This window comes from Trachinotus anak, unplaced genomic scaffold (genome assembly GCF_046630095.1).
Source record: "Trachinotus anak isolate AG129_WGS33_773 ecotype Australia unplaced genomic scaffold, CSIRO_AGI_Tana_v1 ptg000013l, whole genome shotgun sequence".
In the NCBI taxonomy this organism is placed as follows: domain Eukaryota; kingdom Metazoa; phylum Chordata; class Actinopteri; order Carangiformes; family Carangidae; genus Trachinotus; species Trachinotus anak.
In genome coordinates this window covers 10,448,769-10,461,577 of record NW_027273864.1, presented here as the reverse complement: position 1 = coordinate 10,461,577, position 12,809 = coordinate 10,448,769, and the positions used below count along the sequence as shown (strand labels likewise).

Below are 12,809 nucleotides of genomic sequence, written 5' to 3'. Positions count from 1 at the left end.
CCATCATCAGCCGAAAAACTAATGTCATTAAAAGCAAAGTTTAAATAGTGAAAAGCTTCCTATGAGAAGACATTCAAAGATACAGTTAATGGGGAAGGAGGACCTGTTTACCAGGGGCGGCCTGATAGTTTCAAGTGTGATTTCATCTGCTTGAATTTAACTGTGACTGTTCCAGGCAATCACAGATATAGGGGTAAATGGTGCAACAGAATCCCTGATCCTCGTATACTGTAGATGGTGAACTGGATTAACAACATTCATACACGTTGCACGACACTGAACTGTTGAGTGGGATCATTTCCATGTATCAGCATGTTGTGTGTTTCTATGCAGTGCCAGCAGCGGTGAACAGTCTGATCCCTCACACTTCAACTCAGGGCTGTGCCTGGATGGAGGCCAGCAGGGTTAGTGATCCTGTCCCCTCTGCCACCTCACTCCTGCTCCCCTCTGTCGCCACAAACTTCATTTTTTTTCCAGCTTTGAAAGAGGACTAGAACCGGCACACAAGATAACAGATTTACCAACCAGACTTTCAAACATTTCCTTGTTAAAAGTTAGACTTCAACTCCTCAAATTGGATTTCTGTTCATTTAGGATCTACTTTTTTGCAGCTTATTTTTTAACCCTTTCTAATTTGGGTGTTTTTCACCCTAACTGTTTCATTGCAGTCAGTTACAATGGCTCTTGGAGTCCTAAATTCACAAGTGAAAAGTTCCCTAAATGGGAGCGCATTTTTTGACCATGGTTCTATAGAGGAGCAGGAACCTCCACCTCCACTCCGTAGCTACCTTTGTTTGACTATTTTCACCTGCTTTTGTCCTGCATACCCCATCAACATTGTGGCCCTGGTCTTCACTATCATGGTAAGTATAGACTATGTATAACTTGGCTAAGCTGATGGCTTCTCCTGATTATATATATAATCTTATGGTATGCAGAGGTACTGCTGTGTATCATTAAGGAAATAATATAATCAGTGTGAACAGAAATGTGTTCTCTTCAGGGTGTTAAATGTGCTTCGGTCACACAGTGTTCTAACATGTTGTGGGTGAATGTTTTGGACACTAAGATGTAACCCAGTCACAAACACCTGCTCTGCCCATCAAACAAACCTACTTGAGCTTCCATTTTGGAAAATGAAACAAAATTTCCATGTTGCACAGTCATGATCTAAACATGCAGTTAGTGGCCAAACCTCAATCTAGACTATTGCCACTGTGTTGTGTTACCAGACTGGTAATCTGTCTGCAGGCCTGCTAACTCTTCTTTTACTAGCATTTTAAAGAATACAATTTAACCATTAAAGCTTTTGGCAGAGTACCAGAAGAACAGCCTACAAAGCTTTAGCTGACATTTTCAAGTTTATAAAAGTATATATATATATATATATATATATATATATATATATATATAAATAGTTCAAACAAATTATCTTGGACAAAAGGTGTAAACTGGCTTTCATTGCCGCAGTTCTTCTACTCTACTGAAAGTAGACTTGTATATATAACAGTGATTTCTTATTCCCAGTCTAGAAAGAGTTATTATCAGGGTGACTATGAAGGGTCCAGGCGGCTGGGCAGGAACGCTCTCTATGTCGCTGTCGCCTCCATCATCATTGGTCTTCTCATCATTGCCATCACCTGCATTGTTCATTTTACCACAGTAAGGCTTCCTTTTTGTAGCAACACCCTGCTCTGCTCCCACTCACACCACCACAGTGCCACATTACAACCACAGCCTGGTCTTCATGTCAAAGGCCATTTTGCATGACCCTCTTTTGCCCCAATGTCTCAGAATTAGGAGTGCTTTGCTTGCTATCGAAGTAGTGCCTCAAGGTAATTTTCTAAAGAGAAAGTTCTTAAACTAATTCACCAATAACCCTTATTTTGAGAAACGTCACAAACAGTATCTTCCTCCCTGTTTTCTGCCATAAAACAATCTCTGATTTGTGTATCCAGGACTCCCTGGAAAGACGCTCTGGTACGGGTGAACCAAAATAATTTGAAAGTGATGCAGTGCAGAGGTGGAAAGGGGTGTGAAAGAGAGGTGCAAAATCTCTGATGAAATCTGTATGAAAGGGGCCATAATTATACATAAATACATGTATACTCAACAGGTACTGTATATGACTGAGGGACTTAGCTGCTGTAGGTATCGTCAAACATAAGACTGCTCTTCATGTGAAAGCCCTTGGTTTAGCATATTTCTCTTTACCTTCCAGATGGAGTTTTAGCACTGTGGAAGTGGAGAGATGGAAAGAACTAAAACACTTAACAGAAAAGAGGAAGACATGTTGAACCTTTGTTGCTCTCTGGATGGGGTCAGAGGGTTGGTTCATACCATCTGCAGATGAAAGGACTTTAATCTATATGTCACCTCATGTTTCCTGTTCCTTATATGGACAACCAAATGCTATAAAATGTGAACCTTTCAGTAATCAGTTTCAGCAATTAATTTCAATGATGCTTTGAATTAAAAAGGCAGCTTTCTACAAGTGTGTGGGGAATCCACAGTTCACAGCAGGTTGTGATGCCCTGTGCTTCAAAATGTATTTTCACTGTTGTTGTTTTTAGCTTAATATTATAACTTAGTATTGCTAGAATGAAAATTAATTCCAATAATAAAATAAAATAAAATAAAATAAAATAAAATAAAATAAAATAAAATAAAATAAAATAAAATAAAATAAAATAAAATAAAATAAATAATAATAATCAGTTTTATTTGATGTTACTCATACATCTCATCTTAAGTTTTCTTAGAAATATTTACTAATGATATTTTGTGCTTAAAAATTTGTATTATTTATTATGACATTGTGTATCGTGTGTTTGTGGTAACAAAAATAAAATAACTTTATATCTAACTTATGTGACTTGGGAATTTTTCTCACTATGTATTAATTATAAACATGCTTGTAAGAATTAGACAGAAACTTATCTGTGGTTGATTTCCTCTGATTCCTGTTTTAATAATATACAATAATTTGAATTAGATTAGGAATAGTTTAGAGTTTTAAGTTTCCTCATGTTAATTATTCCTCTGACCACAGCCACACTGTTTCCTGTGCAGGCTGACAGGCCATGGCCCGGCTCCAGACTGGGCCAAATTTGGCATCAAAGCCATTACATAAAAGTAAACACAAACTAAAGATCATGTAATTTGTCTTTGAGATTCTTTACACCTGTTGCGTGTTATACCCTCACACCCACACCTCTTTTTGATGATTCACACTATGTTTACGAACAGAAAACCTTGCTTGAACCTTGAACTACAACCTGCTTTGCTGGGTAATTTTCTTGTAGTTCGATATGTCACAGTATATGCCTAACTAAATATAGCAGATTTCCCCTCCCTCCAGGTTGTCCATGTCACATGGTCAAGCAAAACTCACACTGTTGCGAGGTAACTGAAACATATGAAAAATGTCATAAAAGGTGGGAGGAAATAAAGCGATGACTCAGAGGGATTCAAGCAGATCCCCTCTGATCTGATCTGGTATGTGCATTTCATCTCATCTCAGTTCTTTTTTTTTTATTGTTGCTATTGGACAACAACACTTTTAGGCTTTTTTCATTCATTTCACAGCTCGCCAGGCTGTAACGATGTGCTTCATGCACCCTGAGGACATAACAAATTACACATACATGCTCTACATGAAACAAAATGTACTGTTTGCGTCCTCATGTTTGATTTGGGGTATGAGCCTTTTCTGTCAAACCAATTTTCAGTACGCAGGTGTAATTCAGAGCAGTGCCTCTGATGTAAAAGGCCTGCTGCCAAGTTTCAGCAGTTATTCTAATGCACTTGGACAAATTAGTTTTGGCAGTAATCTTGTACTATTATATCCCATTACCTGAAAGAGAAATGCAGTGTGTTTGTAGTGCCACCTCTTTGATGTCACACCAAAGCAAAACTCAAGAGAAGGAGATGAAAAATGAAATGAGTGCAGGGTTTAGGCGACTTGAAAGCACTTTGTAAGATTATCAAGGGATAAAGGTAGACTTGGTGACAGGAAGTAAGTATCTCACAATATAATGAAGCTCGTTTCTGTTGAAAGTTTCACACAAACCAAATGTATTAACGTAGTGTCCATTCAATTTTTCATGTTACATTAAAGGCAGGTTCTGATTCCCAGCTTGGTGAGACAACTACTTTGATTCTTCGGTACAACAGTGGTGAATTATTTTCTTTTCCAGCTCACATTCGCAGCCTCGGCTCACCTGAAGCCGTGCTGTTGTGTTGCAAGCTCCAATAGATTTGAAGGGCACTCCATGACTCAAACGCAGTGTACGTAAGTAGGCCACTCAAACCAGCTGCTTCCATTAGCACCAGATAGAGCCTCCATGTGAACATATCCCATGACACATTCCTCCCAGGGAGCAGCAGTTTGATCCAGTTTTAATAAATGAAAGAGGATAACTGTGGGAACGATGCAGCGCAGGAGCAAGGAAACACAAACATGCATTTACAAAACTACAAACAAAACATCCTCAAGGATTCACAAAATATTTTCCTTAATATTACATTTTATTTTTCAAATACTGATTTCTGTGGGTTCAGCCCTCAAATGACACAAACGGGTATGTGAACTCAACAACTACTTTATTCACAGAATGAATGTTATATTTTATTGTGAGTTTTATTACTACCAATGGGGACTGACGGGATAATTGAGTGCAGCTAATGTTTGTTGCTGTTGATGCAGTGGGTCAGTGAATACATTCGATGGACACTTGAGAAACCTGTCATTTCATATTTGTAGCTGACTGTTGCTGCGATGCTTTTCTCTCTGTGCTTAAATGTGTTAACACAGTATTTTGACAGGCACATCAACATTGATAATCACGTTGACTCATATCGTTGTCCTTTCAAAATGTTGCTCATTACTGATTATTACAGACGCTAATAACAGTTTGACTGGATGGTCGTCAAGAGACCTGGTTATTGTGTTAATTTGATGCTATGCTCACGAAATCGTGCTATAAGAATGAGGTGTGTATTTTAATTTGCAAAACTATTCACTGTATTGTTTTGTAATATTTTTGTTTTTATCACTTTTAAAAATTCACTGTATCATGGAGAGTAACCTGTAAGAACTCCATTTCAGACCTGCTGCAATTTGTCCTCTATGACAGGAATGACCTTTGGAAACAACTGGTAGAGAAATCATTGCCACAAACTGGGTCATGACTGTGGGCCATGTACATTAGAACAGTATACATGATCCATCTTGTACTGAATATTGTCATAACACAATAACAATAATATACTGTGTGTGTGTGTGTGTGTGTGTGTGATCCTTACCATAAAATTAACAAAACAAATGAGCAAAACAACAAAACTACAGGCATCTGTATGTGAGAACTGCACATCAGATACCTTTCCTCTGAACGCACACCACCCATTATATGTAATGGCCACAGAAGAAGTACCAAAAGTTACATCTCTTAATTATAATGTAAAGATATTGTTAATAATAATTTACTGTCTATGGTAAGGGCATCACTGTCTATGAACAAGCTGTGAGAGTATGTGAGATAGACTGAGCGTGCTCAGCTAGCCTTTGTCTTCGCCTACGTCATCAACTGCACTCAGCACTGAGGGCAACACGGGCAGAAGCCGAGCACACTGTTCACACAGTGTAGGATCTGTGCTGAATAAAAAACAGCATCTACTCTGAAATATGTTTGATTGTGTATAACATGTCTTTAGCTCCATTCTGATAAGTATGTGTTTGGCTGTGTTTCAGCTGGAGGAGTTGTTCCGAGCAGCCAGGGAAGATTACAAACACTGCAGTATAAAGATGACCAGGCTCCTCTGTGGGGTGTAAATGAGAATGAAAAACTAAACATATATTAATCAGCTATTGTTCTTAAAAAATATGTAGTGGAATGTGCTCATTAAAGGTTCATGTGTACATTTGCTCAGGAAGTGGACAACAGATCGGACCCTAAAGTTAGTTCATTTTAGGTTTGCTATGATGCAGAGTCAGTGTCTAGGAATCAGTTGATTCTAAAATTCCTGAATAAATTTCTGGGATTCACAAGATAAATTTTGTCACAAATAAATTGCAACCCCATTTCCCAAAAAGTTATTATTTTATGAAAAATATTTGCTCAATTTGAATTTGATGCCAGTAACACGTTTCAAAAAAGTTGGGACAGGGGCAACAAAAGACTGGAAAAGTGTAATGCTAAAAAACAAACAAACAAAAAAAACATCTGCTTGAATATCTCACAACTAATGTTAATTGGCAACAGGTCAGTAGGATGATTGGGTATAAATATATGAAGCTACAGGTGAAAGCAGATGAACTGTCGACAGCTGGCTTTTACTTTTAACAAAAAAACAAAACAAAAACAAACTATCTGTTTCTGCATTTAGAGACAAAATAATAATAAAATAAAAATCATATTGTGTGAATTTTCCACTATGTGCGAAAATGAGATATGACAATCACAAATATCCTCTCACCATGTTTAAAAAATAGCTGTATATACAGTATATGTATGTGATAGTGAGCAATCACAGCTCGATCAAGACAGATGTTTAATAACCATATTAATGTCATAAATGGAAACTAAATATTCGTTGTTCAGTTATTTAGCTTTTAGGAACAGTTAAAGAGATACAGATATTTAAAAAAAACAGTGACTCTTGAAATATATTTCTATGTACGCAGGTTTCCTCAAGTTCATTTGCAGTTCCTGAACTCTAACCCCCCCTCTCAACACAACTAGAGTCTCAAGTTGTGTCATGTAAGGATAGCAGGATTTAAGATGATCTGTCTTTCTGTGAAAGCAGAACATTCTTCAGCAGATTTGAATGCACGGTGAAGACCTTGATGGAAACTTTTATATTGAAAAACACTTGTCAAAGTGTCCAACATAAAAGCAGTTGGTGCACATCAAGCTTGAGCTTCAGCCGCTGTCTAAATCTGGGAGCAAAATAAGTTTAAAGAAAGGTTTTTCACTTTCACTTCTTTTTCCAGTGATTTTAATAATCATTTCACAGGTGCATGAGATTTAGATTTGTGGCAACCAGATGACAGATGATGCTACAAGCGTGAACACCTGCAGTATTTCCTGCTTCTCCCATCGTTTGCTCCTGCTCATGAGAATATGTGTCTGCTGTCACATGTTTTGGGAGCTAACAGAGAGTTAGCCAAGGTGCTGGTTTGTTTTATATATATTATTTGTTTTATATTTCACAAATCTTGGCACTTTGAACTACGTGTGTGCGTGTGTGTGTGTGTGTGTGTGTGTATTAGAGAAACAGAGAAAGCCGAAGCGACAGTTGCACAGCTTATGAACATACAGCCATAACTGTCACATACAGTGTAAATTTGGCTCATTTTGACACTGGCAGTCTTTTTGTTTTACAAATCAGTTTCTGTGGTTAGTCTTCGATATAACTGATGGCTTGAAATATTTCTAATGAAAAAAGGTGTAACAGCACCAGTATGTGTCTATGTTTGCTGCACTCTCACAGTCCCAGAGAAAAGCTGCAGCTTCTGGGTCATTCTTGTGAAGCTTGTTAGTCAATAGAGATGTTTTCCAAAGTCAAAGTTTCACCCTGAAACTGGTCTGCAATGCCAGTAATAATATTTCTGGCCTGTAGAGGGGCCTCAAGCGAAATGGTTCAGGGTCTCTCGAGCACTGATCCTGCCTTCCATTAAGCTAAAGAGTAAACATATTTAGGTAAAAAATGATCCTATTTTCTATTTTTGGTTTCCAGTGTTTACAGTATGAAAGCTGAACACAAGTTAGAACAAATTAAACTCACAAACACAACAGCCATGTTTGTATAGAACACACAAGACGCTATTTCTATAGGCAGCCAAAAGAAATAACAAGCGGGTTGTTTTGACCAAAAAATCTTATCTCAGTTCTCCCAGATTGTATTAAAGCATTTAAATTACAACCATAATTACTACACTGCCAGCCTTCGTGGTAAGTAACTGTACTTATTTTTCTGTAAAGCACTTTGTAACTTTAAGAAAAGTGCTATATGAATAAAGTAATTATTATTACTGTTCACACTGAAGGAGAAAATGTTAAAATAGCTTTCTGCAACAAACTGATTGCTTAAACCAACCTTGTTCAATTTCATAATTAACCAAGATTTATGTCAGGCTTTTTGTTGTAAAAACCAACATATATTGCTAGTTACAGCTTAATATTTTGTTTTGTCTCTTTGTAATGTAGACATTAACAGAGTCACTGTGCTCTGTAAAATACTACAGTCACCCAGAGTAAACAGTAAAATTAGGTTTCTGCCTATTTCACCTGCACCTGTGACACCACTAATCCTATTATTCTCTCTGAGAGGAGTTCACTTTGGTTTAAATTTAGATGAAAAATTTCACATTTGAGTGACACCAGACTAATACTAAGCTATTGAATGACTTTTCATTGACATTCAAAACATATTTTTCTTTGGCTTTCTAATTCTTGCACACAAGTAGGATGCAGACTCATGGTCTTCATCAGCATGAACATCAGTCATTTCCTCCTGAAAATAACTTCAACAACAAAAGATCCCAAGAGAGATCACTGTGAAGCACCATAAATCTAAAACAGAATCCTCATATAAAAACAAATCAGTTTTCATTTGCACCAGAACATTACGTTATCTCCTAGTGGAGCAAAATGTACATTCCCCAAATTCTGCAATACAAACTTTTTCACTCTCTGCTTTGTCAGCTGCTTTTTCAGTCTTAAAAACATCTCTGTGCTGAAATCACATTGTGAGCAGTTCATATGATGATGTCACATAAAGGAAACCCTTTCACAGTGATGACTGTGCAGCTCACTTAGATCACTTATATTACGAGTATCGATGTGAGAACCTACAGTAGGCCTGTGTCCGGACTTGAGAAAGTTTAAACATATAATTTAGTTTATTGTTTGTGAGCTTGCAAAGATGCCAATTCATAATCTCAGATCTCACATAACAAGATAAAGATGTCTGTAATGGGTTCCAGGGCTATTACTCACCGACTACTATCAAACCACAGATGGTACATCATTAGCATGGCCAAAGGAGGTGGGATGGGACTGGAGAAAACAGGAGCAGCATCAGGATATTAAAAAAAAATGGAAACAATCATGAGACTTGGACAGACAAGGAAAAGTTCCAATGTTGGAAACTGTACAGACTTGCTTTGTGCTGGGAGTACTGTTTTTAGGAACTACAAATCCCTTTGTTAAGCCCTAATTTGGGTTCCTCTCACAATAGCTCAGTCTGCCTCCCTCTGTTCCCAGTCCCGTGTTAAACAGCTCAGATAATTTGTGTGGCCATACTGTGCACTGCAATGCGAGGCGGAAGTCATTGTTTTGTCTGACAGGCGGCTTGGCTTGTTCTCCGTAACAACCTTCACCCCCCCCCACCCCGCCCGCCACCCCCCACCCCTCCTGTCTGCAGCAGGAGCCCTGTGTAATTACATCCAAGCCGTTTCCCTCTCCCCTACGCTTGATATCACAGCTGACATCCACTAGCACAGCTCCTCCTTTGTATCTCTCTCTCTCTCTCTCTCTGTGTGTCTCTGCAATTGGAGAGCTCCCTCATAAACAAGTGTGCAGTCCTGCCTCGTCTTCAGTTGTGCGTGTGGTGCAACAGAGCAGATGGAGAAGGAGAGGACGAGGGGGGACACAAAGACGGGGGAGAGAGTGGGACAGAGCATGGGAGACAGCTGAAGTGTCACGCATGTGAACAAAAATGGAGAAAAGACGATGGGATATTCATTAAGAACACAAACTGTTGGCTGAGTCTGTGGGGTAAGTGTGCAGCTTGCATAAATCGAAGACTTTTGTTTTGGCATGTGACAGCACATAAAATTCAAAAGTCTTAGCATCTCAGTGATGAAGTCAACATCCAGGCAATATGACGGATGTTTATCCACAGAACTAGAGGCAACCTGAGCCTCTTAAAACGTGTGTAATCACGCTGTGAGTTTCTAGAGGGTGCACAAGAGACAGCTCTCGTTGTGATTGTTGCATCCTCAGATTCCCAGCGGAAGTTTTGTCCAGAATAACGATCCTCCTTATTCTGCTAAGAGTGAGAGAGCAGAGGTTTCTTTCCTAATGGGGGGGGGGGTTGAAGGCTGCACAAAAGCCTGATCGAAATGCTCTGTGACTTTATTAAATCCTCCTGTCACACTCTGTGGGCAGCCAGGTTTCCCATCACTGCAAAAGCAAAAGCTCCTACTCTCTGCCCTGCCGCAGCTTTTGCCTTATCCGAACTGTTTTCAGAATTCCGTGTTCAAAAGTCAATGAAAACTGTCCTTGACTAGCATGATCGATCATTCAAAGTTACATTGGTAATTTATTACTTTGGAATAAATTGTGATAGTAAACAAAATGAAATGAGTCTTTATAGCATAAAGAAAACTTCAAATTCAAGAGGCAAATGATCATTTGCTTTCAATAAATCAATCTCAGCAAAGGACCAGAATGCACATCACAATACACAGGTCCTCCAGACGCTCCACATCCAGGATAACTGATACTTTTTCTATTGTTTTCATTTCTATCCTCCAAATCCAGCTGGTCCCAAATACAGCAACTCATCAAGCCTTTTTCTGATCTTGTTGGGTGGTTGTTGTTGGATGTTTTTGTGAATTCAAAATGATTAGACTTGCTGATCACTCTCCATGTAAACACTATTCCCTCACTGTAGCATAAGTTGTTCACACTACAAGTGCTATTCCAATGCTAATTTATGGATATGCTAATTTACCAAATGGGAAAATAATTGGAGTGAATTTTCAATCTAGTTCTAGATATTGTGCGTCCGTATTAGCATATGGCCCATCCGTACTGCAGATGTTAATTTGCAGGATTATGAGGAAAGATGAGCATGTCAGGTATTCAGGAGTATATGTGGAGGAGTGGGATGATGCATGTGAAACAAAACCTATGCAGCATCTATTTGTCAGAGGATTTGAGCTTATTATGTTACACTTCTGGTGCATAGTTAAAAGATGTGTAGCACACTAGTTGTGCACATAGAAACAGGGTGGGACTAAGACAAATCCATTATCATACATTATCTGTGAGTGGTTTAGGAAGTGGTTTGGGGCTAGAAACTATCACGGACTTTGATACTGTCAGTTCAAAAGCCGTGCACAGGAGTTGTTGAGTTGAGAGTCCAGATCCATCCTTTAAGAGGAAAGCACATTCTTGCAGAGTTGTACGTGTGATAATACAGCAGCCCATGAATATTGTGCGGTTACTTTGGAACTATGGCTGTGTAAAATCAAACAAAGCTACGCACAGTTGATCTGGCGTGCATAATCATGCTTTGAAAATGCACATTACTCCAATTGCAAACTACACACGGAGCATATATCTTCGGGCGTCAGGTGGCTGTACTCTGCTGGAGGGAAAAAGCCTGTATACAGACTACAACAGATGCTGCTAAGAATGAGCTTATCATCTTTACCAGGGGTGGCCAACCATCACAGCTGGATGAATTTATTTGCACCATGTGAGCATGAGATAAACATAAATAATGAAGCTTCTAAACCAAGATTGTGACACAAAACGGCCACAAAATTAGCTCATAATGCAAGATCTCCTTTGGTACTTTAGTGGTAGAAATGTCCTTTCAATTTTTACAATGAATCAAATTAGGATAACTTTTGGGCCCCTTGCATTCTGGGGCCATAGATTTGTTGTTCACTTCGTCAAACCTGTGCTGACCAACTACAGGTTTTAATTCCAACCAAAAACTCCAGCCTCTGATGAGTACTTCAAATAGAGGAGAAGAAATCATTAGTAAAACACCTGCTGTGGTCTTCAGTTGGAATGAAAACCTGCAGCTTGTTGACAGATGGTTATCACATGTGATCTATACTCTGCTCTGCTCTTGTTCCTGCTATAATCTGAATAAAAATGTTTTTCTTTCTGTGCATTAATATGTCTGATGGTTGAAAAATTACAAGCGTGACTTGATTCTTGTTTCTTATTTTGGTCACAAATTTCTTCTGACACCGAACACCTAAAAATAGGCACTGAAAGGTTTCTTTGAATAGCTTGTCTTGATTAATGTGATATGTAAGGTTTATAAGGATTGATGTGTTTACCTACTGACACACAGCTTGTTCCTCTGTCCCATTTTAACCTCGGCTTGTGTTCAATTATTCCTAATTGTTCTATTTGTTCCTCTCTTACAGACACTGACAGGAATTTACTGGCACTGTAAGCACTGTTTTGATAGTGCAGACTACTGTGAAATCAGCGCTGCCAGAAAGTGCTGCAAGGCTCATCTGTATGGCAGAGTGGTGGTGTGTCACCTTAAAGAAACTAAAAAGAAAAACAGAGCCTTGAGGAGTAAACATTCATCTCTGCAGTGAGAGGTACGGGCAGACTTTGCTGCAGTTGTTTGATCTAAATATTCAGCAAACCAAATGTGCACCGTGCCGAGGAACACTCTGTCTCACAGAGTCACAATACATATTGATGTTTTTGCCTGATAATGCACCTGGTCCATCTGGGGACATGTGTGATCGTAATCCTATGGATTCAAGCGTCTACTCTTAAATCAAAACATATGTGATGCTCAGTCTCACTCAATCCCTAATACTGAAGTGAGGACAGCATGGAACCAACTTAAAATTTTGTATAAAAGCTGACCAACATTGGACACTGCAGACCAGTATTCATTATGGACTCTGAAGAAAGCACGACAGGCCTGTCCACAGCTGCGTTGGTGGCCATAGCCTGCAACACATTAGTTGCCATCCTCCTCCTTCTCCTCTGTCTAATCCTCTACCGAGCCTGCAGGGTCCCCTCTAGCCCCGA

General features: G+C 38.9%; 1 protein-coding gene across 2 annotated transcripts; it reads left to right on the top strand.

Moving 5' to 3' along the window:
• Positions 1 to 528: 528 nt before the first annotated feature.
• On the top strand, positions 529 to 2,404 carry LOC139630311 (transmembrane protein 233-like). Of its 2 annotated transcripts, XM_071493616.1 has the most exons (4): positions 529 to 863; positions 1,528 to 1,662; positions 1,959 to 1,980; positions 2,222 to 2,404. In XM_071493616.1, exons 1-4 carry the CDS (start codon positions 678 to 680, stop codon positions 2,263 to 2,265), a joined length of 387 nt encoding a protein of 128 aa, XP_071349717.1. In that variant the 5' UTR covers positions 529 to 677; the 3' UTR covers positions 2,266 to 2,404. The 2 variants fall into 2 exon arrangements, with proteins under 2 accessions (XP_071349717.1, XP_071349718.1); XM_071493617.1 differs by lacking the exon at positions 1,959 to 1,980 and having other exon boundaries at positions 2,222 to 2,383.
• Positions 2,405 to 12,809: the final 10,405 nt, after the last annotated feature.

What these genes read in the sequence shown, in the direction of transcription:
- LOC139630311 (XM_071493616.1), top strand. Translation starts at nt 678, where the DNA reads ATGGCTCTTGGAGTCCTAAATTCACAAGTGAAAAGTTCCCTAAATGGG. An exon ending in CCCTGGTCTTCACTATCATG is followed by an intron (nt 864 to 1,527) that starts GTAAGTATAGAC and finishes TCTTATTCCCAG; the next exon opens with TCTAGAAAGAGTTATTATCA. An exon ending in CTCCCTGGAAAGACGCTCTG is followed by an intron (nt 1,981 to 2,221) that starts GTACGGGTGAAC and finishes TTTACCTTCCAG; the next exon opens with ATGGAGTTTTAGCACTGTGG.